The following is a 27,447-nucleotide window of genomic DNA, read 5'->3' on the forward strand; positions in this document are numbered from 1 at the left end:
TCTCTGATAGGGAGAAGGCAAGGGTGTTTGCTAGGAGTGAGGGAAGGTGGTATAATGCATTGGAGAAATGAGGGTAATGTGGGGGAAATAATCCGATTAGGGGCCCCTAATAAGTTTCCCAGGCAGGATGTGGGGCCCTCGGAGCCTGGGGATTCTGGTGTGATGTCAGCTCACTCAATAGTGGCACTTTTCCCTGTGGGGCTCAGCAGTGCCATGCAGGAGGGACAGTGCTGACTGGACAGGGCTGAGGTGCTGCAGGGCAGGGGAGCCTCAGACAAGCTGACGCCAAGCATGGAGCTATGGGCTTCCGTCTCCTTAGGCAAAGCATCAGAGCCAGAGAGGGCTGATGGATTGAAAACTCAAGCGGGGTGAGCAAAGGCTCTCTGTCGTAAAATCGTCTCTGCTCTCTTGCCTCATTCTTCTCACTCTCATAGTAGACTACGATTAGAGTGGGAGAGTGGGGTTTTCAGATTTTAGATGTGGAATCTTGGGGGTCCCATGGCTCAGAGTGTGGCTTCAGTGGATGGAGGGGAAGGCAGATGGTGTGTGGCAGAGCTTGGACCAGCAGCATACCACTGGGGAGAGGGTGGGAGACACAGTTTCTGGGCTGCTGAACCGCGGGGACCCCAGGGGAATGGTGCTATCGCTAAGGGGCTGTATGGGTTGTCCCACTGAGCACGGGCAGTACAGGGTGGTGGGGAGACAGGAGTGGAGTAGTCCGTCCAGAGCCGGAATCCTCGATGGTCACGGGCTGTGAGCAGGGATTCACAGATGTGGGTTATATGGGTCGGAGGAGATGAAAGGGGAGGAGAGGACCACAGTGGTGGGGGATACGGTTATGTGGGGGGCGGGCGTGAGAGCCTCCGGGGAGGAGCACTGGGGAGAAGGATCCCAGCTGGCACCTGCTCCAGGCAGTGTGCCTGCAATGGTAGGGTGAGCAGCTTCCCCCGGATAAGCCAGGAGACACTCCGGGGGCAGGAGGTGCCACGTGGGAGGCCTTCCCGTAGTTCCTTTTCCTGTCCCCCGACTTGAGGCACCTCTGGAAAGGAAAGCAGAGAAGGTGCCTTTTCCCTCTGTGCACCTCCTAATGCATCCTCCACCTCCTCCTCCTCTACCTCCACTGCTGGGCCCCGGTAGCCTGAGAGAGCCATGTGGGAGCCTCCCTGGCTACCCAGGTGACTGCAGGGCAGGCTGAGTGACAGGCATCCGAATCCTGTGCTCTTTGGCTGGATAGACTACTCTGTGAACTTGAGGGACCTGGTGCTCACAGGTGTCAGGGAAGTGGCTCAGCCACCCCAGAAGCAGGTGTGCCTGGTGACGAATCAGGCCATCGGCAAGGCAGGGACGCCCCAGTGACTCCTCTTGCCCCGTGACTAGGACAGGACGGGACACATGGCTTCCTGGTGGCCTCAGCCATTGAGCTGGGCAGAGTGAGGATGCCACCGCTTCTGTCTGCCTGCTCTGCTCCTGGGCCTGAGACTCTGGGGTGTGCGGTCAGTGGGGTGCCTAAGGGGCAGTGTGCTGTGCAGCTCTGTGAAACACAGGAGGGGCCATAGGGGAAGAGCCTGGGGATGAAGGGGCCTAGGAGGGAGGAAAGCAACACGGTGAGGCGGCAGAAGGTCGGAGGGTGTAAGAACTGTGCTCTTCAGTGCCCAGGGGTTGACATCAGGGGTGCCATCTTGGGTTTTCCTCTTCACTGGGCACAGACAGCGGTGGAGGTTGGGTAGGAACCAGAGGGAGACTTTATCTTGGCCAGAAGTTCCCAGGAGTTATGAGCTTACAAGGCAGTGGGAGGAGGGAATAAGGAACATTCTAGAAATGGCTTCCTTAAAATCTTCTCCAAGGAGCAGAAACTTCTCATTTGTCTAAGGGTGGATGAAGGCCACTTTACTTCATAGCAAGGGCTGAGATGAAAAGATGGTAATAATCATTAATAGAACAGTAGGGGAACAGGTGCTGAATATTCCCAGTTCTCAGGGCTTTGGGGACATTAACTGGTTGAATCCTCACAGCAGCTCCATGAGGTTTTACCCACAAGGAAATGGAGGCCTGAGGAGGTTATGTAGGTTGCCCTGGGTTCCACGACTGTGGTGGCTTTCCAACAGATGGGGAAGGGGCCGCTGGAGCTCCAGTGGGAGTGCTTGTCTTGGGGGATGGGGGGTTCTCTCTGGACCATGTGGCCGCTCAGCCCTGATCCCACCGGGGGCCTTTCTCCATCCCCTCTCGGCTGTGGCCTGAGGAGAATCAGGGACTTGCCTCTCCCTCTGCCTGCCTTCCCTGAGCCCTCGGAGGAAGCCGACGCAGGCTAACTGAATGCATAACTTTATTAAATAAATGCTTTGTCATGACAAAAGACAAAGATCAAGGAGTAACATAAATTATAAGTTGAATAAATAGTATACAGCAATCTTCACTTTTTAAGAAAATGTGAGATCCTTTGTTGGTTTTTTATTTCCTTAAGTACAAAATGCTAAACAGGAGCCGAGCTCTTCCGCATTCAGGTGTTTTTTTTTTTTTTTTTCGGCTTTTTTTTTTTTTCTCACAAACTGGTTGTATTTGTTGATTTATTTTTCCATCCTTTTCACCAGTAAAGATTATCATCGTTTATTTTTGTTTTTAAAGTTGAAAACAAAAAAGAGGAGAGAACAGAGTTATGGTATGAATGTATGTAAAACTATAGAGAACTACAGTAATATGTACTGTGGTTATTGCTGTCTTCAAAAAAAAAAGAAAAAGAAAAACAACAACAACAACAACAAAAACAACCGGTAGGCAACTCGGAATCTGAAGGAATCTTGTCTGACAACTGTGCTATCCATGTGGGCTACGGTGTGACAGTGGCGGTGGAGAGGAGACTCCGGCTGGCGACCGGGGACTGGTGGAGTGGGGTGAGCGGGCACAGGGAAGCTGGGGTCCCCTTCCCCTCGGACCCTCCCCACCTTCCCTTTCCCCATCCAAAAGGATTTCAGGAGAGGAGGCCAGAGTCTGTGAAATGACTAAACTATATACTCCATTAGAAAACCAAGAAAGTATGTTTGAAATAGAAACAAAAGCCTAAGAGAAAATAAAAAGTGGAGAAACAGTGCAATGTAATTCTTGCACTTTAGTGGTTTTAAAAACACAGACAGTACAAGGCCCAGGTTGCTGGCTGGTGAAACCCCTGTCCCTCGTCCCTCCTCCACTTTGCAAAACGGAGCCTCCTTTCTCTTGGAAGCCAGACATATCCTCTCTGACGCTATGGGGTTTCTTCTCCTTAGAGCTCTTCTCTGAGGTTCCCATTCTGGGCCGGAGCCCTCTCAGGAGTGAGTGGATGGGTCCGGGGTACTGTCCCACCTTGAGGGGGGCTTGGCGGTTGCCGTGGCAGCCCTGTCTCACTAACCGGTGCGTGGCGGGAGCAGGTGGTTGAGGCCCACCCTCTAGGGGAGGCCAGCCCTGTGGGGGTACCATGGAGGCCACAGAGGTGGTGGTGGGGAGATGGGGTGGGAGAGAAGGGGCATGATCAGAAAAGGGCCTCCCTGGACCTCGTGCGCCTGCCTTCCTCCCCTCATGGGGCCAGTGTCCCCAGGCCTGTCTGTCTAGGCCTGGCTGTCAAAGAAAGGTTCCAGTCTCTTCCTCCCCATGTGCCCTGCTTTGCCAGGTGGGTCAGGGCAGGCTGGAGGAAGGAGGGTCAGTCCTGGCTGGGCTTCCCTATCTCCTGGCAGTCGTGGGAAAGACAGAGGCATCTTCCTCACTGGCGGAGTGAGGCACGAATCTAAAGGGGATGGGAGAGACCTTCTGTGGGTGTGAGTGTGGGAGTGGGCAGCACTTAGATTCAGAGCCATGGATAGCCCGGAGTCCAAGGTCTCTGGGTGAGCAGACAGTCGGCCAAAGGCCAGCCTGGAGTCAAAGAGACCCCTGCTTAGATTGCCATACTCGCACCATTCCAAACCTGCCTCCCTCACACCCTGCCATGGGGGAAGAGGTGCCGTCTTCCTCCAGTGCCTCCCTTCCCAGGATCTCCCCACCCTGGGCTCAGCCAGACCTCCCATTTGGGAGGCTTAGTTCCATGTGTCCATGAAGGCCCAGCTTCTCTAGGGAGTGACCAGCTGCCCAGGAGAAACTCCTGCATGCCGAAGAGACTTACAGGTTTGGGTTCGCAGGCACGAACTTTGGAAACCGGAAGAGTCTGGCGCACTTACACCAGGCTCTAATCCCCTACCTGATGGCTGGCAGCAAAAAGCCAATGCGAGGGGCAGAAGCCTGCTCAAAGTCCAGACACAGTCCGTGAAGAGAGAGCCCCTCTCAAGAATCAGGTCCAGGCTGGGAGGAATGTGGGGGGAGCTTGTAGTTCCTGGCTCAGTCTTTTCTTAGGGGACTGGCACCCCAGTATCCACTTGGCAGATCCTAGTTGGATAACTGCTCAAGATGCAAAGGGAGAATGGGTGGAAAGAACAGTGACGTGGAAGAGGTTTGGGATACTGGCCTAAGACATACAGAAACATGAGTTGGGTTTAGGGGACAGCTGTGCAGAGAGATGGGGCATGCTGACTCGGCAGGTCAAGTCCTTGTGGCTGCTGGCCCTATCGGGCCCCTTTGTCTGATGAAGATTGAGCACTTCTCCTGTCCCCAGCCAACTGTCCTGTCCAGGGGCATAGGAGATAGCCCCCAAGTTCTATAGCTATAGGGTTCCCATCAGTTGAAACAGATTTGCTTTTTCGCTATTCCTCTTCGTAGCCCCAAATTCGTTGTTGGAGGTGGTCTCCGCTGTGTCATGCCATGAGCAAAGAGTGAAGAGAGCTGTGTCCACAGCACGAAGGGGTCTCCTTGGCCAGTGTCCAAGCCCCCTTTCCTGGATATCTTCAGCCTTAAAGAACAGTCACAAGGCCACCCATTGGTTGAGGAAGTCATTGGAGAATGGGAGTTTTCTTGGTTCGGAATCTGGCTGCCGAGTGACAGCATCCCTGAATCATGCGTTCCCTGCTTGTCCCAGCTTTCCTTCCATCCTCCACCCCAGGGAGGATGCAGGGACTGGCCAGAATGGAGGAAGAGCTGGAAAGACTCGTGGGCCTCAGTCCCTCGTTGCAGGCTGAAGGTGGGCAGCGGAGCGCATAGTCTTGTCCCTTCCAAAGCATGGCCAGTTTCGACTGATTCTTCCTATCTGGCTTCTAAAGTCTAGCACCCTCCTAAAGTTACTCACCTTCCCTGGCTCTGTGGCCTGGATTAAGCTCATTTCTATTTTGCAACCCATTCCCCCATTTTCCTCTCTTTCCTCTCAAATCCCAGAAAATACATATGGTGGGGAAGCTAAGGAAATTTCTATTGGCTTTTCCCCCTTTCTGTTGCTTTGTGCCAAAGCTAGAATGGAACAGTCAGCCCCCTGTCCCTTCAGCCCTCTGTTCCTCCCCACATCGACTCTGGCCGGAACCATCCATCTTACTGTTCTCCTGCATCTAGACCTTTTTGCCACCGTCTCCCTCTGCCATCTCTTACTTCAGTCTCCCTCCTGCTCTGCCAGCATGGGGAGTGAGGGAGGCTTCCAAAAATGCACATTCTGTTCAGATGAAAGGAAAAGGCTGGGGTGGGACTGGTGGATCCATCGTGGACCTGTTGGGCTCATGTGGTGTGGTGTCCGGAGACTGTGACTTCCTGAGGGTTTAAAGACTAAAATGGGATGGACTGAGGCGTGTGCTGTGTGCACCACGGAGGACTGGCCTCTGCCTGGCTCGGTGGGTGCAGATGAACACACGTGGGGAATCACTGCCAAATCCAGTACTGTGCCCCACAAAAAAGCTGAGTTTATTGCTCACGGGAAACTCTGCCTCGAGGCAGGCAAAAATGCTATTACGGGTTGTATTAGGAGAATATGGGTTTTCTCAGTTTTCCCAGAATGAGGAAGCTCCTCAATGCCCCTATAGGAACTACTTTGAAAAGTTAATGCAAACCTTTGAAAGAAAGGAAGAAAAAAACAAAGAAAAAGAATAGATTTATATGCCTATATATGACTATATGGAGTCTTGTAGATAAATACAAGCCCACTTTTTTTTTTTCAGCCTATCCTCCCCCACAGAGGCTGCTGCGCTACTTACAAATTGAATTAAATGAGGGCTGAAACTGCACGCTTCAGCATGTACTGTAGTCACCCTGGAAGAAAAGTCTTTCCAATATTGGGGCATGCATTGATTTCTAAAAAATGTCTGCCTGGGGAATGAAATATGCACATGTATTTCATATTCATAGATCTGCTTCCGAAAACCTCTCTATTTAATATCACTCAATTATGAAGTTGTTTTGCTTTCAGAGGAATGGAATGCATTTTAGTTTTTATAAATTTGGGGAGAGACAACACTCTGCCCAGGTAAGAGGAGAGGAAGTTCAGGGGTCCAGCTGTCCATACTGCTGGCTAGAGGAGGAGACAGATCCGGGAGAGGTCCTGGAGTGTTTTGCCTTTTCCTTTCTCCCCCTGACCAATCCATCCTGGGAAACCCCAATAGTGTCATTGAATGCCACATCCTGGGCTGCATCTTCTAGCGCCCACCTCTCCTGACCCCAGGCCAGGGCTGGACGTGAAAGTTGGGCCCCTCCCTGGTCTCGGTGCATTTCCTTCCTGCCCACCTGCTTGTCTTCCTTTTCCTAACTCTATTCGTCTTTCTCTCTCTTCTACACAAGCACTTCCTTCCCTTCTCTTCCTCTCGTTCTTCCTCTCTTCCCTTCTCTATTCATCCAACTTGCCTCAAAAAGAAAACCATTTAAAGGGGGGGGGGTGTCTTTTTAGCTTTTTGCATCTCTGTTGTTGCCATTTTCGAAGTTGAGCCCTTGCTAGAGATTCCGAGGTCCTCAGTTTCCTCAAATAGATAGATATATATTTTTCCCTTAAATGAGATGAAATGAGTGGCGTCCTGGGGTGGAGGGAGGCGCTGGCTGGAGTCAGGGCTGGGGGTGGGAGGGGTTGAGGGAAAGGTTGGGGGGGGGACGCATCACTCAACGTTGCTGCTGTCGAAGGTGTGGCACTGAAAGTCCCCGTCAACGTACTCCATGCCTGGCAGCTTCATCCCGTACTTGTCCACGCACCAGCAGATGCCACGCTTGCGGCCACGGGAAGGTTTGCACTGGGGTGAGTAGAGCAACAGGCGGTGAGGACGGCCGCACCCTGGGGCTCTGCTCCTCCCTGCCCTGCCTCTTCTCTACCCCAAGGCAAGACTCTCATCCCCAGAGAGTTGAGGGCACTAGACCCGACCCTTGGGTTTCTGGTGTCCCCATTTCATGGAAAGACCCAGGGAAAATGTGAATTTAGGCAGCCTACCCTTGGCTAGCTCCTTCAATCCCTTTCTTTCCTTTTTTTTCAGATATGGGATCCCGTTATGTTGCCCAGGTTGGTCTAAAACTCCTGAGCCCAAGTGATCTTCCTGCCTCAGCCTCTGGAGTAGCTGGGATTATAGGCGTGAGCCACTGTGCCTGGCTTATAGTCCCTTTTTAAATATTACCCATTTGAGTTCCCCCAACCTGAAACTCTGCAGGGATTCTCAAGAGAGTTATGATCCAATAATAATGATGATGGTAATAATAATAACAGAAGGAGGCATCATCTGTGGTGTTATCATGTACCAGACACACTCAACGTTTGGTAGGCAGTAGGTACTGTTCTAAGTGCTTTACAAAGACCAATCACTCACTCCTCATTCTCCATTTTACACAAGGGTCTGGAGGCACAGAGACATTAAATGGTGAGTAACAGGACACAGCTAGTAAGTGGCAGAGCCAAGATTTGCCCCAGTGTGGCCTGGCTCTTACATTTAGATTATTGGTGCCCTTAAAGCAGCATCAGGGTCACGTATCCACCCCGGAGTTCACCCCAGGTCTACCAATTAGAAACTGCAGGGGGGAGCCCAGCCATCAGCGATGCCCTCCAGGGATCGGATGCCCTTGGAAATCTAAGAACCATTGCCCAAAGGAGAGACTGGCTGTGAAGGGACATGAGCTGATTTCAGGTGGTTCACAGAGAAAATATGGTTTAAATTCCTGAGTGTGCAGTGCACCAATGATACGTGCTGTGCGATAGTGTTACAGAGTTACCTTTTGCAAGGAATTCATGTAGCTAAGGCGACCTGTGGAAAGCATAGTGGATTACCGCATAGGAGAGAATGAGGAAATGGATTACAGCACAGTAGGGAATGTGGAAAGTCAGGATCGTGGTATATGAATGGGTATCTGAGGCCCGGGAAACACTAAGTGGTTAATGGTGGAAACCTTAGGCACTTGCCCAAGGTGGAGTTTCCTGGCAGGTGCCATTTTTGGAGCAGACTGAGCCTGGGAGCTCAGGGCAGGGGACGTACCTGCTTTCTCTTGTAGAATCCTTTGCGGTCACAATTGGGCAGGTACACAGCACGGGGCACCATGCGTGGGCTGGCTTTGAGCTCCTGCAGGGAAGCCTCCATGTGTCTGCGGCAGGGGCCCTGTGTGGACAGGAGGGTGAGAGGCGTGGTGAGACCAAGGGAAAACCACCCAGCTGTGCTGACGAATGGCCCAGGGGGTGGGGGCTGAAGGGTCTCGGAGGAAAGTCACCACCTTTGGTTCTAATCATCTGCTACCAAAGATCTTTCCTCCCTGTCACCTGTCACGTGCGCTGGGATCATACAAAGCCTGCCTTTGGCCAGGTATGGAGCCATACTTTCTCTTTTGTGTTCCAGTCCACCCCCTCCCCTGCAGCTTTTCTCTTCTGCTGAGTAACAGTGTCCAGAGGTGCCCATCTCTAGATGCTCTAGGAGAATATTCAGTCTCTGCCTTGGACTGGACACAGCTGCAGGGCCCAGGTACCTGGTACGTGGCCGCTGGGCTGGCACACACTCTCCTCAAATGAGCACCGCCTCTATTCCCACTTACTTGCACAAGCCCTTGGCCCTGACAAGTGTATGCTCTGGAAACTCTACTCCCACGTCCTAAGCTGAGCCACATGGTGGGCTGTAGGTCCTCTGCTGGGTCTAGCCTAAGCACCTCCTGCCGCCATGAATGTCCATTTAGATACAGGAAAAGGTCAAAAGCCGGGAGGGAATGAGGGAATCCCTGAGATGTACCTGCTCAGACTCCTGTCTCATCTCAGGTGCAGAGATGACCCGGGGGTGGGCAGTGTTCTCGGCTCCCCCGACAAACTTGGACTGGGTCAGCTTCTTTCTGCGGTCCTTCTTCACTGCTTCAGCCTTCAGCTCGGAGATGCGGGTGTGTTTGGGCCGGAAGATCTTGGGGGAGTAGGTCTCCTCGGCCATCTCAGAGGTGGTGGGCTCCTCGTGCTCACGGGAGTCTCTCTCTGCAGGAGAAGGAGCTGGAGGGTCAGCCCCCGTGGGCCAAGCTGCACACGGCCAGAGCCCAGGGCTGGGCAGTTTGGGGTGAGGGGAGTAATAAAGGCTGAAGCAGATGTGTCTCTGCCCTCCTGGAGCACACCCTGAAAGCAGGGGGATAAGAACCAGGAAGCAGAGGGAATGTTCATTTAAGTGGCAGGAAGTTTCTGGCATGCTTGGAGTCAAGCAGAGAGTGCAGGCAGGGAGACTTCACAGAGGAGGAGAATCGAGAGACTGACGGACTGATGGGTGAGGACGGAGCGGGCCTTCCGGGGGCAGGAAGGAGGAAGAGCGAGGAAAATGGCCTCTGCAAGGATGAAGGTGGCAGTGAGCGGTTTGCTTGCTGGGGGATGGCCAAGTAGATGGGACATGGCTGGAGGTGGGGCTGAGAAGTAGGAACCCAGGAATCTGGGCCCATGGAGGAAGATGACACAGTCAGGGCGTGGACAAGAAGGGCAAAGGCTGTCCTGTTAGTGAGATCTTTGCACTTTCAGAGCTGCTGGATGTTGAGGTCTCTTTGGACCTGGGGAATCTAGGAGGAGGGGGTCCTGGGGTCTGGAGCAGCAGGGTGGTGAGGACCTTCATAAGTGGCAGGAGGAGGGGAGGGGAGAGCCAGAAATGTAGGCCCGGAGGGGACCGGCGTGGGGCCAAGTGGAAGACGGAGGCCTCGCTCCTGCTCTGGCTCAGAACTGGCGCCGTGCTCGGGGGGCTGGGAGGCTGGGACGTTACTCAGCTCTGGACTGAGAGAGGCCGACAGCTGGCTGAGACCAGGACAGTTATATATAGGAGTGGCTTGGTGACAGTCTATACTTAGCTGGCTTTTGACCTTTAGAGAAGTCAGACTTTGTTGATGTATTTGTTGATCCTTAATTCCACCCGTCCGGCCTTTTCTTGGTGCGCAGTTTTCCCCTAAATTCTGATCTCATAGGCATCCATCCCTGGGTCCCCTTCTCCTCTCAGATCCTTGACCTCCCCCAGCCTCAGAGGAACCAGAATGGGGGAACTTTAGATTGTTGTTTCCAGGCGGGCAGCGTGTGGCCAGGATGCCTCACAGTGGGACCAGATGCAGGGGTGAATGGAGGTGGGGGGCCCTGTCTTCCTTGCCTCCCTCTTTTTTCAAATACTGGAAAGAGAAAATAGAGCTTTGAGTGACCTTAAATAACTGAAATGAGGTGAAAGAAAATTCTGTTCTCCATCTACTCCATGATCGCTGGGATGTCCAGGAACAGTGACCGCCAGACATCTGGGATGGGGAACAGAAGAAGTGGGTAGAATTCCAGGAAGTGGGGGTGGGGTGCAAGGAAAGAGAAGCTTTTTTGAGAAGACGCTGTTTTATGCCTCTGGGCAGGTATAGAACCTGACTTCTGAGCTTGCAGCCCTGGGCAAGTTCCAGGTGTGAGTTAGGAAAGGCATCTGGACACCTGGCCTAACCTGGGCAGGATGGCAGGTGGCAGGAAGCACCCAAGCATCTGTTTCTCTCTTGGCTCAGGATTTGTCAAGTCTAATGAAATAGGTATCTGGTCTTTAAGGCCTTGGCAGAGAAGGTCCCTGCCCTAAAGAAGCCTCCAAAGGTTCGCAGCGTTCCTGGTGGTGAGTTGCTTTGGGTATTTATTCACAGGAAAGGAAGGGATGTAATTACTGGAGAGGAAGATGATGACTTGGGGAAAGCAAATAGCAAGGTGGTGGGTGGGCTCTCCCTAAATAAAATTCAACCTGAGAATCCTGGTACCCCTTCTGGCCTCTCACCCCCTCTTCCCAGTCATGTCTTGATGTCCCAGTACCTCGATTCTGCTCTATCAGACCCTGCTGTGACGACTCATCAATAGGGTGACATCTCTGGTAGGTGGAATGCAGGATTCTAGGGATTAGTTAAAAGGGTCATGTTCTGGGGTAAACTGACTTTTCTTGGTTGTAGCGCAAGTGAGATTGGCAGGAGGAAGGGAGAAGCGTGGCTGGTTTGGGGACTTTGTACAAATTGAAAGGCTGGGGCTCCGTTATCTAGTAACACAGGCCTCACGCCAAGGCTCAGATCTTGGAGAAGAGGGAGTAAGGAGAGGGAGTGCTAACCATTGCACAGAAGGGCTTTTGGGCCCGTCTTATTGAGGGACTGGAGCCGTGCCACTCAACCTCAGCATCACCACGCATTTTAATCCTCAAAAAGTAGTTGACTACTGTGGGGGGAGGGGCAGACAGGATATGGTGGCTACTGAAAGCCTGGAGGGGGTTCAGATTGGAGAAGCCTGGACCCCTTCCTCAATCAAGATTGTAACTGGATAAAGTGAGGGCAGGTGGGGGAGTGGGCTGGCTGCTGACCAGCGCATGCGTCTATGCATCTCCTTCAGTGGGCTGCCCCAGCCTGGCCTGGAGAGCCAACACATTGTCACCTCTTCAAGGGGAGACAGCCTGGGAAGCTGGCTTCTCTCCTGTGGCTGGTGTAGCAGTTCCTGGAATCCTTTCCATAGGCCATTTAGTCCATCCCCCTGTGTCCAAGCAGAAATAAGCATCTATCTCTCTAGTTCTTAAGGACATCTGAAATGGGGATGCCATTCCATCCTCCTCTGGCTACCTGTTGGGGGAGGCTCTGTCCATTTGGTCAGAGGGTGCCCTTTTCCAGCTGTCATTTTAGCTTATTCTCTCTTTGGCCTTGGGGGACACAGAAGCATGGTGGCCCACAGCCTTCCCTCAACAGCTCTTCTCAAGACCTTTCACCTTTTGGGACTTTTTCTAAGAAGTGCTGTGGGCTGTCCTTAACCTTGAGTCACCCTTTCTGGGAGGGGGGTGGGGCTGTTGACAACGGTTTGATAAACCTTGGGGTAAATTTATTTTGACCTCTCTTACTCTTTTCTTTGAAAGTGTTCAAGTACTGCCCCGGGGCCAAGCAACCATGATACTGGCATACAAAATGTAGATTCTTGTATCTCTCTTCATTTAAGGAACTCAAAATGCTTTTGCAAACTCTCTCCTTTTCCCAGCCTCCCCAGGGCAAGTCTCCTGAGGGCACACCTTCCCCAGCTTTGCAAGCTTTTTGGCTACTTCTGAAGAGCAGGCTTAACATTTTGATGTGCCTCCCGGTTTCTGGTGCCACTTAACCCCATGGGACCTATTCCTTAGGCAGCAGCAGAGTCCAGTGTCGAAGATACTAATCAGGGTCTTGTGGTCACCTGTAGGCTCCAGAGAGACAGCGGAAACTTGGAGGGGAGCCAGGGCAGAGCCACGGAGATTAAAGGGCTGGAAAGTAAGACTGGAGCTGAGTGCCAGAAGCAGCTAGCCCGACTCAGCTGCTCTGTGGCTGAGTCATAAATAGGCTTTCAATTTTGGAAGGCTTTACGTTTTAGATAAAACAAGAAGGAACAAGTAGACTGGCTACTCTGGAGCTATTTCATCAAGAGAAAATGAACTGAGGTTGCAGAAGGGATCTAGGCAGGATACCCGGGAGGACTTCCTGGTGAAGATTGTTCTGCACGTGAACAGCAAAAGAACTCAACAGTCTGCTCTGGAACCTGTTTGACAAACAGGTCAATATCTCCATGTGGCCAGCAGAGGGCGTGGGAGACTGACACCCACACAGCATGGGCACACTTCTAGGGACTGGAAGCGTGTTTTTTTTTTTTTTTTTTTTTTTTTTTTGAGACAGAGTCTCGTTCTGTCGCCCAGGCTGGAGTGCAGTGGCGCGATCTCGGCTCACTGTAAGCTCCGCCTCCTGGGTTTATGCCATTCTCCTGCCTCATCCTCCCGAGTAGCTGGGACTACAGGCGCCCGCCACCACGCCCGGCTAATTTTTTGTATTTTTAGTAGAGATGGGGTTTCACCGTGTTAGCCAGGATGGTCTCGATCTCCTGACCTCGTGATCCGCCCGCCTTGGCCTCCCAAAGAGCTGGGATTACAGGCGTGAGCCACCGCGCCCGGCCTGGAAGTGTTTTTAAAATCTGGAATTTGGAATTGAGAGCGGTGGCTCATATCTTTAATCCCAGCACTTTGGGAGGCCAAGGTGAGTGGATTGCCTGAGCCCAGGAGTTCGAGACCAGCCTGGACAACATAGTGAAACCCCGTCTCTACAAAAAAAACCCCACAAAAATTAGCTGGGCATAGAGGCGTGCGCCTCTAGTCTGAGAAACTCAGGAGGCTGAGACCAGAGGATTGCTTGAGCCCGGGAGGTGGGAGGTTGGAGGTAGGAGGTTGGAGATTGGAGGTTGAGGCTGAGGCTGAGGTGAGCCATGATTGCTCCACTTTGATAGCTCCACTGCACTCTAGCCTGGGGGACAGAGTGACACCCTGTCTCAAAGAAAAAATAAATCTGGAATTTGGGTGACTCCCTCTACTACTTCTGCAATAATCATTCAAATAAATCCCTTCCTTCTGTTTGTGTGTCTGCAGGATATATTTAAAGAGTCAGGGAGACAAACAAACGAGGCCCAGAGAGAATCCATGTGTCGGAGAGTGAAGGCAGGTGAGGGAGAGGGGAACAGGGCTTGTTTGTGCATGGCATTCTGCTGTTTCTGTAACCTGCAACTGGAAAATGATCCAGGAAGGAAGACATATTCCAGACTTCCCCGCCCATGAGATGCTGTTCTGAGAGGTTTTTGCAGAGGATGGGAAATGTGGAATTCTCAGCATCCATTTCTCCTGCTGGGATCTATGGAGGCCAGACCTTACCTTCATAATCCTATTCAATGACTAAGGGAGGGGATGATGATAATATTATCTGGATACAGCATTTACCTTTGGGGTGGGATCTAAATCTCTGGCTTCTATATAATACCTCCAGTCCTTCCCACTGGCTCTCCAATGCCTCTAGCCCCTGCCACATTTGGGTGGCCAACTCAGTCCTCTTTCATTCATAAGGAGTTCCCCATACACCCCAGTGCAGCAGCATCCACAGAGGCACACACAGTACATCGGCCTCTCCCCATGGTAACATGAACACGTGTTTGAGGATTGCACCATTCTCTGTGTCCTGGCAAACACAGAGAGTGTCATGATGCAAGCCCAGCTGCTACAGACCCAGAGGCATCTTAGGGTGAGAAATACTCCATGCTGCACAATTGCACAACGCATGTACCCTGCCCAAGCTCAACCACTTTCTCCAAACCTGCCCTTTTGCCATGGCTGTTCTCTTCCAGCAGAGTCTGAAGGGTTCTGACTCCACCTTGCTTGCTGGTCACAGCAATGGATGGATCCAGGAGACCTGCCTGCCTGAAATCTAAAACCCCCACCCCCGGACCTCTTAGTCACACCCTGGTGCTATTAACAGCCTGTTCCTGGGCTGGTGTTAGTTTATCACTCTATCTCGCTTGACCTAATAATCAATTGTAAGAGAAAACTAGGTGACCCAGATATTGTGCCTTAGCTTACAAAAATCGAAGAAACAGAGGCATCCTTGAAATTCACAGTCCAGGAACAGTGTCGGGCTTTGCCAGGCCACCCAGACCTGGGGAGATTCTCCCATCTCCTTTTCTAGACAGAAGATAAGATGAGGACGCCTAGAATCTCTCTACAAAGAATGAAAAAGGGAGATGAATTTCTTCTGGGTTTCATTCTAGTCCCCCCTGTGGAATTTAAACAGCCAACTTCTTACGGGCAGAGCTTTGTCATTTCTCTTTGTCTCACCAGCATATAGTATTCAATAAATAACCTTTAAATGGAGAGATGTGTAAATCTGCCCAAGAGGCAAAGAGAAGTAGGTCTGGAAGTATTTCTGTAATATAAGCTGGGGCTTAGAGCCCAGTGCATGCCTTGGGAGGTTATCTCATCCTTGCCCCTGCCCTGAAGCAAGATAACCCTGCCGCAGGGCACAGGGAAGCAGACAGATGAGCATCATGGGTGTGAGAAACAGCAGGGGTGCTCCTGGATTCACTGGGCTTCTCTTTGGCCTAAGGCTACTATATATTAATGTACTACTTAGGCCAGGCATGGTGGCTCACACCTGTAATCCCAGCACTTTGGGAGGCCAAGGTGGTTGGATCACAAGGTCAGGAGTTCGAGACCAGCCTGGCCAACATGGTAAAACCCTGTCTCTACTAAAAATAAAAAATCAGCCGGGCATGGTGGTGTGTGCCTGTAATCCCAGCTGCTTGGGAAGCTGAGGCAGGAGAATCACTTGAACCTGGGAGGCGGAGGTTGCAGTGAGCCAAGATCGTGCCACTACACTCCCCCCTGGGCAATAGTGTGACAAAAAAAAAAAAAAAAAAAGTATATATTTAATATAGTAGCCACTAGCCAATGTGGCTATTTAAATAAATATTAAATAAAATGAAAAATTCAGCTCCTCAGTCACTCTAGCCATATTTCAAGGACTTCGTGGCCACATATGGACACTGCAGACCTACAACGCTTCCATCATTGCAGAAAGTCCTGGTCAGTGCTGGCCTGACGGCACTGACTTGTGCCTGGGTATGGATGAAAATACTGAGGCCCAGTCTAGAATGTTCTGCAGTCCCCCTCTTCCCTTGCCAACCCTAGGTCCCTAGCCAACTTGCAGCCACCAGCTCCTCCCTACAACACAAGGCTGGTGGAAGCATGAGGGATTGGCTGTTCACTGTTTTAAAAAATGTAAGACATGTCTCAGTCTCTTGAAGTCTGTTTCCCATCTGTGGATATCAAATGGCTTTTCTGCGCTTGTGTGTGTGCATTTGCAGAAGGAGAAAGGCCACAGTGGTTGTGGCAGGGGCGCAGGGGGAAGGTGCTGTGGACACTTCCAGGGAAGCGGCAACATCATTGCTTTTCCTACCCATCCCATCTCTGACCAGCAGCTGCCTGGTGCCAGTCTCTCTCAGAAGACATTTGTTTTTGTTTTTGTTTTTTGTTTGTTTGTTTTTGTTTTTACTCGATCGTCAGAAATAGGCATGCATGTTCCGGGTTCTTTTTAACCTGAATTATGGGCTGAGGAGGAAATGAGCACTAACCTTTTAAGAAAAAAAAAAACCCCAAAGCTATCATCCTAAAAAGCAGCTGTAAGAATGGAGGAAAGCCAGGAGGAAGACCCCGGAGGGGAGTTGAGCAGACTTAGAGAGCTACTGACTGGATGATGAGGGCTAAAGGTGTACCCAGCTGAGCCCCGCTACCCCATTTTAGGCCGGGAGAAATAGCATGGTTAGGTACTCTAAACCAACAGCAAAGCTGGCCAAGCTGGGAATATATCTCTATCCTTACCAGAGAAATACAGACACCATGTAGTATAGTGGATAACCATTCAGAATCAGGAACCAGATCACCTGGGTTCAAATCCCAGCTCCACTACTGAATAGGTACAGCAAACTGTGCCACCCTAAACCTTCAGCTGTCCTTTCTGGGAGGAAGATGAAGCTGTTGACAATAGCTCAGTAAACCTTGATGCAGCTTTGGCAACACAGCAAGACCCCATCTCTACATAAAATGAAATATTAGCCGGGTGTGGCAGTGTGCACCTATAGTCCTAGCAATGGGGAGTCTGAGAAGGGAGGATGGCTTGAACCCAGGAGTTGGAGGCTGCAGTGAGCCCTGATTGTACCACTGCACTCCAGCCTGGGTGACAGAGTGAGACCTTGTTTCTAAAAATAAATAAATAATCAAACCTTGGTACAGATTTACTTTGACCTTTCTTTCTTTTTTTTTTTTTTTTTTTTTTTTTTGAGACGGAGTCTCACTCTGTCGCCAGGCTGGAGTGCAGTGGCATGATCTTGGCTCACTGCAACCCTCTCCTCCCAGGTTCAAATGATTCTCCTGCCTCAGCCTCTTGAGTAGCTGGGACTAAAGGCATGCAGCACCACGCCCAGGATGGTCTTGATCTCTTGAGCTCGTGATCCACCCACCTCAGCCTCCCAAAGACCTTACTTTCTTCTTCCTCTTTCCAATTCAGTTTTCTCACCTGTGTTATGGGGAGGATGGCAAAGGCCCCTTCTCCATTATATTCTGAGGATTAATCAGGGTGATGCATGCTAATTCACTCTCAGAACAGGTCTCTGCCTTTGTAGTGATGTTTCCTACCACCTCCCTAGTTCCAATCATCAACTAAAAATTTGGTTGCTGTGACACCTGGTTGACAGACGCCTACTTGTAGACCACAAGATCTAAGGCTCCTTGGACTTCAGGAAGGTCTGCCAAAAAGTGTTGGCTCGACCTTTGTCTCTGGGGGTCTGTTGGCCAACACCAGGTGAGGACTTGGCACAGGTGCTCTGTGGACCCGTCTCCACTTAGAGAGCTCCCCCTGGGAGTCCTTCCTCTGCCTAACCCCATTCCTGCATGCTGCGTTAAGGGCACTTAGTCTCCTTCCCTGAAGATATATAGAGAAAAGGGGGCCCACCACCCTCCACAGTGTAGATGCCACAGGTGGGAAGGTGACACCTCACAGAATAAGGGGCTGAGGTCCCCCTTACATCTGCCCCACTGTCCAGAGACCAGAGGTAAAGAGAGGCTCCTTGTTGTTTTCTGATGCCAAACTAGGATTTGGGGTTGTGACTCTGGTTCACATTTCTTGGTCCCTGGGAAGCAGCTGGCGATAACTGTACACATAGGAAATACACGCTGATGCACAAGTCCCTGGCTGAGAATCTCCAGCCAAGCTTCTTTTGGAGTTGGGGAAGGGGGAGCATGCTTAGTAGAAGTGTCTGTCTGTTCCTCATACATTCCCCAAATGAGAAGGTAATGGTGGGGGGATAGGTGGGGAGCAGCCTCTGGAGGAAGCACTGGGCAGCTTTTCTCCTGGCCACTTTCCCATCATGACCCATCACAGCCAGTTCAGAACATTGCCAGCCACAGCCACATCCCCCCAAAGTTCTGCATGACCAGAAGGGGGCGGCAGGGAGGAAGTAGGGTTCATGCTTCTCTCCTGAGGCCCCTAAGAAGGTGCCCAGGCTCTGCTAGGGACCAAACAAGGGAGCCCTGTCTGTCAACGAAAGCTGAGACTCCCCTTTTTTGAGTCTTTGGGAGCAAAAGGAAAGAGTGGGGACAGCAGTTCCCTTCTCAGGTGAGAGGGGGGTTTGCTGGTAGCCATTAACCATGTGCAGATACATACTGAACATCTGAAATGTGGCCCGGGGAACTGAGGAACCACATTTTAAAATTTATTTAATTTTTATTTAATTTTAATTAGTTTAAATTTAAAAACAGATACTCAACTCAGTTATTGGAAAGATTTTAAAGTATGTTTGGAATGCCTCAGGTATGTGACTCTGCTTTTTCAACTGTAAATTTTATGAAATCTAAATACAGATCAAGTATTTCCAATGAAAATTTAGTGTCTGAATTGAGATGAGCTGTAAGTGTAAAAAACACCGGATTTCAAAGGCTAAATATGAAGGAAAGAATGTAAAATATCTCATTATAATTGTTTTATTTTGAGCATGTGGTGAAAGGATATTTTGGATATATTCAGTTAAAATGTATTATTACAATTAATTTCCCTGTTTTTTTTTTACCTTTTTAAAAAAGATGTGGCTACCAGAAAATTAAAAATGACAAATATGGCTTGTATTATGTTTCAATTGGAAGTGCTGTTCTAAATGATCTGGAAGAAGAGTCATCCTGGCTGAGGTGACAGAGGGGTGTCGCAGTCCCAGTTCGGGATAACTGGAACCCACATAAAACAACTCAGAGAATCAGCAGAGGTCATCTGAGGCCTGGCTCTGAGTGCAGATTCAGTGGGACCTTATTTTAGGCCAGGGAAAGGGGCCTGATGGTTTAGGTTGAGGGGTCAAACATGAGATAATTGAGTTCGTTTAAAATGTTCCTATAGTTCACCTGGCAGGTCTGACTTACCGGAAAAAGGGGCCTATCTTATCTGCCTCCTTCCTAAGCATCCCAGAAGGAGGAGCTGCCACGGCCTCCAGGATGTATTAGAATGGGTCTCAGCACTTCCTGCAGCACAACCAGAAGTCCCCAGCTGCCCTCTGGAAGCACATCTCTCCTCTCCTGCTGAAAGATCTGAGACACACCTGCCTATGAAAGAAAGCCAGGGGGCCCTCATGCTCTCTTCCTTATCAGCTTTGGTGGTATATGGTTTTCCTTCTCTCCTTCGGATGCAGAACTTCCTAGTTACTGCACTCACCCCATCCAACCACACCCTCCCTCGATCTCTGCTTTCTGTTGGCACCACGTGAGGACTGTGCTGTTGGAAGTGGGCCACTTCTGCACCATGTTCTTCAAGACTACAGGCCGCTGCACAGCTCGGAGGCAGCCAGGGCCTGCCTGCCTGCCTCTCCACATCAGGAGAGCTTACTGTCATGTAGAAAATGAGGTTTGGCGCATGGACCTGAAAGCTGGGGTGAATACCCCTCCTTCACACCCTCTTGGTCCTCTTTCTCTGACCAAACCACTAGCCTAAGCCAGGCTTGTATGCAAGACTGTGTAGAAAAAGGGACAGAAGTGAGTGTGAAAATAAGAGAGTGCAGCCCTCTCCACTTTGGGGCCGCTTCACTCCTTTTCCTACTGCCCCTAAAACAGAGCGCCTTCAGATTGTGGGTTCTTATGTCATGGAGTGATAGCATCTGGCAGTGTTTGCCAAAGGCCTTACTGCAGGTTAGCCCAGGTCCAGGCATGAGCCCCAGTGACTAGCGAGAAAGCCAGGAATGGCTGAATGCAGTGCTGGAGCCCCTGCGGCAAAGAGCTGAGTCCCAGCCCCTTGTCTGCCTCTAACCCTGCTGCCACATCTTGGGCAAGTGACTTCCCACTCAGGGCCTCAGTATCCTCATCCTAAAACTAGGACCTTGACTGTGATGATGGCTATGGGTTCCTTCCAGCTTTAACATTCTTTGGCCAATACCCAGACAATTCCTGGAGAGACACTAGGACTGAGCTAAGCTGAGTGGCCAGGCACTAACTAACTAACCTGGTTAGGTGCTCTAAACCAACAGCATAGTGGCCAAGGTGGGAATATAACCTCTCCCCCTCACAGAGATTTTCAGTCACTCCTCTGGATTTATATTTTTTAAAAAAAGAGAGAGAGAGAGAAATGACATCATAACAGAATTTATGGAAAGAAATGAAACTGGAAATAAAAGGGGGGATTTCACTGGTATTGGGGGAGGGGAGTAGAAGCCTACACTGCCATCCTTGTTTATTTTATTATTTATTTTTGCAAGTATGTAATCAATGTGTAATCAGTCTTACTGTTTTGAATAACATGTCCTGATTGCAATTTAAGGATAGTCTCTGGGAATTGCAGCTTTTGGACCAACTGTAGAGAAAAAGCAAATGTAAAACTAAACAAACCCCTCCAAATCGCCTGCTTGACTCAACGCAGCCATTCTCCCACCCTCTTCCCTTCTGCTCTGGCCCCTGGTTGGTACCTGCTCTTTATGATCTTCTTCCAGTTTCTGGATGTAGTGGGTCTGGAGTGTGGTGATCTCCTCTCCAGAGTTTTATTTTCCACACACTAAATATCTTAAAAGTTTCATAGGCATTGATCAGGTACAAAGTAGAAACTTTAGACAAGTATTACCTTCCCTTCCCGCTGGCTTCTTCTTCGCTCCATTAAGGGGGCCAGGGCTTCTGCAGGGAATTCCTGCTCCCATGCCCTTTGCTGTAACCCTCACGATGACCTCTGGCTCCTAGGGTCAGGCTGGTCCACCCTCTGCAGCTGCAGGCCCACCTGCCTGCTCAAATCCAGCCCAAGCCCCGGGACTAACTCACAGCTGCTCTGACTTAAAACTCAAGCCCTCAGGGGATGCCTTAGAGTTGGGGTGGGGGGTCGGGGGGTGGATGGAGAAGGTCGGAGGGAAGAGTAGGAGGGAGGGGTGAGAAAGGGGAAAAAGAGAAATGGAAAGAATATAAGCTCTCACTAGGGCTAACTCTGCTTGTTCTTCCAGTCTGAGCTGACACAGCAGAAAGGTGGGGGGCGGGGGCGGTGGGCGGAGGTGGCAAGAAAAGTCCATCTCGTCTTCCCAACTCCCGTTTTGGTTGGCTCAGGGCACGCCATCCTCTCAAAGACTTGTTTCAGAGGGAGGGGGTGCGGGTGGGAAAGGAATTTGGCTCCTTCAGTTTTCCATGATCTTGCTCAACCCAGACATAAATTTGGCCAATAAACCTAACTCTGGAACTCGACTTCAACATGGCATTTTAGACCAGGCTTGGAGTTGAAGCCAGGGTGATGGAGGCCAAACCCCTCAAAGAAGCAAAGGCTGAATTCACTTTTATTTAGGTAATGCTTTTGCTTTCTTTTCCAGAAGCCTATTTTTTGTCCCACGATGTCTCATTTCTTAATGACAGAACCGAAAGCCAGAACCCACGGCTCCCTACATCTCAAACTGAATGTCTCACCAGCACAGAGGAGACCTACCCGAACCCCGGTATCTATGCTGGGGACCAGCCCATCAAACCTCATTCCCCACCAAAAATGCCCGAAAGCAAACCCAGTACTTCCTTGACTCCCTCCACTCACCGCTATTTACTGAGCTTTGCCCATCAAATAACTCCCGTCTTTCATCTCCCTCCAGCCTCACACACATTCTTTTTTCCGTATCTATCTCTGCTCCTGAACTGGCCAGAATGAAATGCAGAGCCAGGCTCGCTCTCAGCACCCTGCTCTCGGGCCCACTCCCTCTCCAGTTGCTCAGCAACAGCCTAGCAAAACACCCTCTCCTCCGCCCTCTCCTTTCCCTCCCAGAGGCTTTGGCTGCCTGCCACCTCACTCTCCTCTGCTCCCCATTTCTGATTCCAGAAATGCACCTTTTTTGGGTTCTACATGTTTGGTTACATATAAATATATATAATATAGTATATTCCATATATACAATATATAATACGCATTATATAGATATAATATGTCGTGTGTCTGTGTGTGTGTGTGTGTGTGTGTGTGTATGCTGCAACTGCGGGAGGGAGGGGGCAAATCCATATCTGCAAGCTCAGATTTTGGCGGGGGTAGGGGAGAGGAGGGAGGTGGGAGGTGTGTTGGGAAGCAGGAATTTTGGCTAAAGGACCAAAAGGGCACTCTCCCTCTCTCTGTCCATTTCTCTCTCCTTAAGAACGGTCTCTACACCATCTCCAACTTTTTGGGGACCCGCCCAGTGGTTGTCCGGCTAAAACGCCCTTTCCAGGAGCGCCCACTCCCATCCCATCTGTTCGGGAAGAAGATGTCGGCACCAGCCGCAGTGGAGCGCCGCCAACCCTCAACAGCAGCCGGCCGGGCACCTGCCTTCGGCGGGGTGGAGTCGGAGAGGAGTGCTGGGGAGGGGGCGGGTAGAAGAGGCGGCTTCGGGTTGGCCCAAAGGCACTCAGAAGGTAGGGGTTGAGCAAGGGGCGGCAGGGAATTCTACAGGGGATCTTGCTTGGGACTGAAGTGTCGTGTGTGTGTGTGTGTGTGTGTGTGTGTGTGTGTGTGTGTGTCTGTGTGTGTGTGATGCGCCCTCCGTGCTCGCCTAGCAATTGCGCGCGCGTGCGCCCTGCGTGTACACCCTTCACACTAGCCACATCACACTATACACGCTTGGCAAATAATAAGTGGAGCCAGGATGCGGCTGAGTGACACCTTGCGTACTTTCGGTGTGACTGGATTGTTACCCAGGGCGGTGGCTTCCAAGCCGGGAAATCAATTAATGTTTTCCCCCTCTGCTAGGCTTTTCCAAATCCACATCCCCCAAGATGAAGGCGGGCAGGACCGCCTTTGAAAAGTGGATCTTAATAAAAATAATCTCACAAGCCGGTCTCTGGGGTTCCCAGAGCCTGCACATCCTCCCCTTTTCCTCTTTTTGCAGGCTGCAACCTGCAAAAAGATCGACTTTTTGCAGGTTTGGAGATCGACTATCTCTTGCAAAGTTAGAGGGGCTGGCCCCTGCGCCTCTCAAACCCTGCAGGGTTTGCGGGGACTGAGGCTGAACACAGGAAGCTCTCCGGCCTCCTGGCAAGCGCGGACGCACTCCTCTCCTGCACTATAGTGACTGAAATTTGCACTTCAGAAAACTCATGTTAGGGTGCTCGTGAGTAACGGAAAGGGACAGGGAGGGAGAAGGGGATTGCCCCCGTAACTAAACTGTCTCCGTAACTAAACTACGCCAAATAAACATTGTTTAGCCAAGTTTTAACCCCTTTTGGAGAGAATCAATAGCCAGTTTGACGTCTTAGAACCCAGACTTTTATGTAGTTTATTTAACTTTTTTTTTTTTTTTTTTAACTAAAGATCAGGTAACTCTTTCCAAAAAGAAACTCAGTCTAAGGGGGTAGAACTGTTCTGATTGAACAAGTAGCTGTGTCAATCATTTCAACCCTAGACTCCTGGCGCCGAGAATTTGGGGGCGGCGCAACCCGGGGGCGGGGCAAGCGGAGGCGAGGCTCCCAGAGCGTGGCTTTTCTGTCTCCGCCCCCTGAATTTTGCATTCTGCGTTTCCAGGGCCCCTCATGCACTTAATCCACACCCACTTGTGATCTGGTTTAAGAGATTGGGGAGGGCGGGGTGGGGGGATTGCGGAGGGAGGAATTGCGGAGCGGGGGTGGAGGTGGTGGTGGTGCCAGGAATCTGCATAGGCGAGGAAGTTGAAAGGTCTGAATCTCACATCCCCTTTTGCCTCCCAGCCCTATGTCCACCTTTCATCCTAGGTAAAATCTGAATTGGAGAGGGGGAAACGGAATTGGATTCAGAAACGAACACCAGGCACAGAATAGCAAACCCTTCCTTTCTACTCTTCCCCACCCCCACCCCGCACCCCCGCGCTCCTAAAGTATTTTTTTCCCTTCCTGGGATAAAGTAAAAGTCATTTTGCAGTTAAATACGTTTTACCATCTACCACAGGCAATCATCTTCAATAAAAAGCAATGGTTATGCACATGGGAGGGGCTTCAGGGCTCCCACCCGAAAGGCATTAGCTACCAAGGATGTGGGGTGTTTGTGGTGTGTGTGTAGGGGTGGAGGGATAGAAACGTCTGGAGGCACGGGGGTGGAGGGGCCAAGAGGGACAAAGGTGGAATTAGCCCAGAAGATGGGTAATGCCTCTCTCTCCAGGCCGCAATTAAAATAATATTTTAACAAAAGAGATTTTTTTCCAAGTTCAGAAAAAAACCTATGCGGGGCGCGAGGGGGGTGGAGGAGGGAGTTGATAATGTAACATACACTTTTTCAGACTGTAGATAGGGTACCAGGGGATTTGGACCTTGTGACCGAATAAGAGCTCAGAATCAGTATTCGGACAGAGTAGGGGGAGGGGGCGGGCAAGGTGTGGGTAGGAGGAAGGAGGAAGGAGAAAGAGCGAAAGCTGGGATAGACTCGGCTAGACAGTTCCCCCGGGTAGCAGGATCCTCCAGGGCTCCAATTCCGGGGTGCAAGGACCCTCCCCGACTACTCCCGAGCTGCACCCCAGCTCGAAGCCACTTGCTGCGCAAAGCGCGCGGGCCCAGCCGGTCTCGTGTCCCCCGCCCGTGCGCCGCGTAACTGACTGGCACACTGAGCGCGCTCACCGATCTTGACTTGCTCGCGGTAGCTCTTTTCGTTGAGGCAAACCCCGCGGCCGTGCAGCAGGGCGTGCAGCGGCTTCTCCTCGTCCTGCCGGGGGAGGCAGCGCAGCCCCTGGGCGCAGCGCTCGGTGTAGACGCCGCACGACTGCCCCTCGGCCAGGGCGCAGGTCATGCAGCAGCCGCAGCCCGGCTCCTTGACCAGCTCGCAGCCCAGGGGGCTGGGGGGGCACATGGAGAGGGCTTTCTCGTCGCAGGGCTCGCAGTGCACGAAGGAGCCCAGGCTCTGGGCCGGCCCCGCATAGGCGGCCAGCAGCAGGAGGACCGCGGTGAGCAACACCATCTTCTCTTAGTCGCCCCCTTTACCTCGGGGTGGGGCAGGAGAGCGAGAGTGCAGGGATAAAGGGGCCAAGAGGGCCCCCGGAGATTTTTTTGTTTTTGTTTTTGTTTTAAAATTTCTGGCAGGTAGAGCAGGTGCCCTCCCCCAGACACTTGCAAAAATGTAGAGAGAGGTGGAGGACTGGGGTGCCTGCGAGCAGGTCCCAGTTGCAAGAATTAAAGCCTTGCAACAGGTTGGGGGAAGCAGGGCAGCGCCAGGTGCACGCAGTGAGCGGAGGCCGGAGAAACCCTCAAGCCTGAGCGGGTCAGAATTATACGGGGAAAAAAGCCACAAAATTGTTCACCCCCAAGCAACCACCGAAATAATGAGATCGGATGCAGTGGAGATGGCGTTGGGGGTGGGAGAGAAAAATGGATTTATCTTTAAAATTTTTGCTTAAAATCTAAAATATACCCCGCTTTCTAACCCTCAGCTGCCAGCGGTGCGCGGCGCCGCAGAACAGGTAAGAGGCGTTGGCTGCAGCCGAGAGGGTGGGAGAAAATGTTGAAATCAAGAAATTAAAAAACAAAAACAAAAACAAAAACAAAAAAGCCCCAAACCCTAACACCTCTTTTCTCCCACTTTGCCACCTCCTCTTCGAAATTCGCAGTTTCTACGCGAAGTCCGGAGAAGGGTGAAAACGGAGGAGGGGTAATGAAAAGGAGCAAAAAAGGGAAAAAGCCCACACTGCTTTGCAGCTCTTTCCTAGCTCTTTTCCCCTGCAGAAGTTTCCAAAGAGACTACGGGCTCCGGGAGAGCAGGCGCTTTTAAATAGCCGGCCCCTGGCTGCCAGCCAGTTTGTAGCTGCAATTTGAGCTTCCCAACACCCAACTCAGGCAAGGATGCCAAGGAGCTTTGCAGTACAAACTCACACGGGGTGGGGGTGGGGAGAGGCCTTCTAGACACAAGGGGGCTCCCCTTCGCTCCCTGAACAGCGCCCTCCTCCCCCCGGAATGTAAGAAAGGGGCAAGGGGGACAGGCTGGGGCTACCGAGAATGGGGAAGAGGTGGAGGGGCCAGTGGAAGACAGAGTTCTTCGGAGCAGGGTGAACACAATGAGGAGAGTAACTTCGTCTCCCCCTCCCTCCTATCCTTTAACTAGTCAAGGCACAGGCTGAAGGGAGACGTATTTTCTTCTTAGCCAACTGGATATACCATGCCCAAGAAATCTTCCTAAGCTTCTGCAATGGACTGTATGCTGGTGTCTGTTTCCATGTGGGGTGTGTGTGTGTGTGTTTGGGGGACAGGTAGTGTAGGATGGCCAGTGATGTCTGGTGAGCTAAATTTAAAAAAGAAAAAAAATTGAATTTCTCCCCTAAAAGTCTGGAGAAGAGGATTTAATCAGGGGGTTTCTGTACTCATGATGAAGAGGTGACCAGTTGCCTTCAGCTACGTTGGCCAGGGAGGTTCTCTCTCTCTTTCTCTCTCTCTCTCTGTGTGTGTATGTGTGTGTGTTGTGTACCTGCAGGAATGGACATTCATACAACAGCATTATTGAGAGCAGCGAGTTGCAGAGATGGACACTTTGGAGGAAACGCTAAGTCTGAAAACCTTGCATGGTGGCCTAAAGTGTCCTTGTGTGTGGGGTTCTTAGAGGGAAGAAAGGTGGATTGGAGTGACACTTCCCTCTCTGTCATTTTGCAGAGGTATTTCTATTGGGCAGGGCCACATCCCTGGAGGGAGTGGGTGGCAGAGTAGCTGGAGGAGACCTTGTGATAGGTTGACAGGTTAGTTGGTGCTTATAGGCACATCTCAGGAATATGAGCTGACAGGGCCACAGGACCTGCTTGGAAGAGGTCCTGACCAGGAACCGAATCATGCCACTAGAACCTCTTTAATAAAATGAAAGAAAACTAAAGCCTTGAAAAAAGGAAGGTGGTGGTTTTAGCTTTTTCTGAAATTGACCTGAGTGGGCCATGAGCCTCACAGGCAAGTCAGAGAGAAATGACCAATGTCACTGCCCCTGCTGGGTGGACTTGGTGTGGGCTGTTACACCTTTTACATTGTGCTTCCTCCCTTGAGAAGTATTCTAACTTTCCTTTGGAGAAGGGGCTGCATTTCATGAAGTTTGCCACTAGACTGCACCCTTATCTATGATAAGAATTCTTTCTGGAGGACTGCTTTTAAGAAAATATTTTTTCTTGCTCGTTCAGTTCAGGAGCATCTCACTTTATGCCGTTAACACCCCCAGATCCTGATCTCTCTTCTCACTTATCTATTTGCCGAAAGGCACATTTTAAAACAAGGTTAACGTTTAAAGTTATGTCTTTGCCTGTACTGCCAAAGGGGATTTAGGTGGTGGCTGGGAGAGGGAGGAGCATTGTGTGTAATGATTAAAACAAAAAATAGCAGCAAGGCTCATCTTAATTTCTTCTTTTCTCTGTCTGAGGGCTTGGTAAGGTAGGAA

The 27,447-nt window shown here is 51.0% G+C and overlaps 1 protein-coding gene and 1 long non-coding RNA gene across 4 annotated transcripts in view; one reads left to right on the plus strand and one right to left on the minus strand.

Annotated features, from left to right (window-relative positions):
• Positions 1-2,306: 2,306 nt before the first annotated feature.
• On the minus strand, positions 2,307-25,886 carry IGFBP5 (insulin like growth factor binding protein 5). The gene is made up of 4 exons (XM_003818590.5): positions 24,669-25,886; positions 9,048-9,277; positions 8,310-8,429; positions 2,307-7,085 (listed from the first exon to the last, which is right to left on the minus strand). The coding sequence occupies exons 1-4, from the start codon at positions 25,003-25,005 to the stop codon at positions 6,954-6,956; spliced, it is 819 nt and encodes a 272-aa protein (XP_003818638.1). The 5' UTR covers positions 25,006-25,886; the 3' UTR covers positions 2,307-6,953.
• The window catches only part of LOC134728758 (uncharacterized), a 478,019-nt gene continuing 475,286 nt past the window's right edge, over positions 24,715-27,447 (plus strand). For 2 of the 3 annotated variants that reach the window (XR_010109541.1, XR_010109539.1), the window contains exon 1: positions 24,811-24,991. This is a non-coding gene — a long non-coding RNA (uncharacterized LOC134728758). Of the gene's footprint in view, positions 24,992-27,447 lie in introns of all 3 variants that reach the window. The other variant, XR_010109540.1, reaches the window with a different exon arrangement.

This window comes from Pan paniscus, chromosome 13 (genome assembly GCF_029289425.2).
Source record: "Pan paniscus chromosome 13, NHGRI_mPanPan1-v2.0_pri, whole genome shotgun sequence".
NCBI classification, from domain to species: Eukaryota; Metazoa; Chordata; class Mammalia; order Primates; family Hominidae; genus Pan; species Pan paniscus.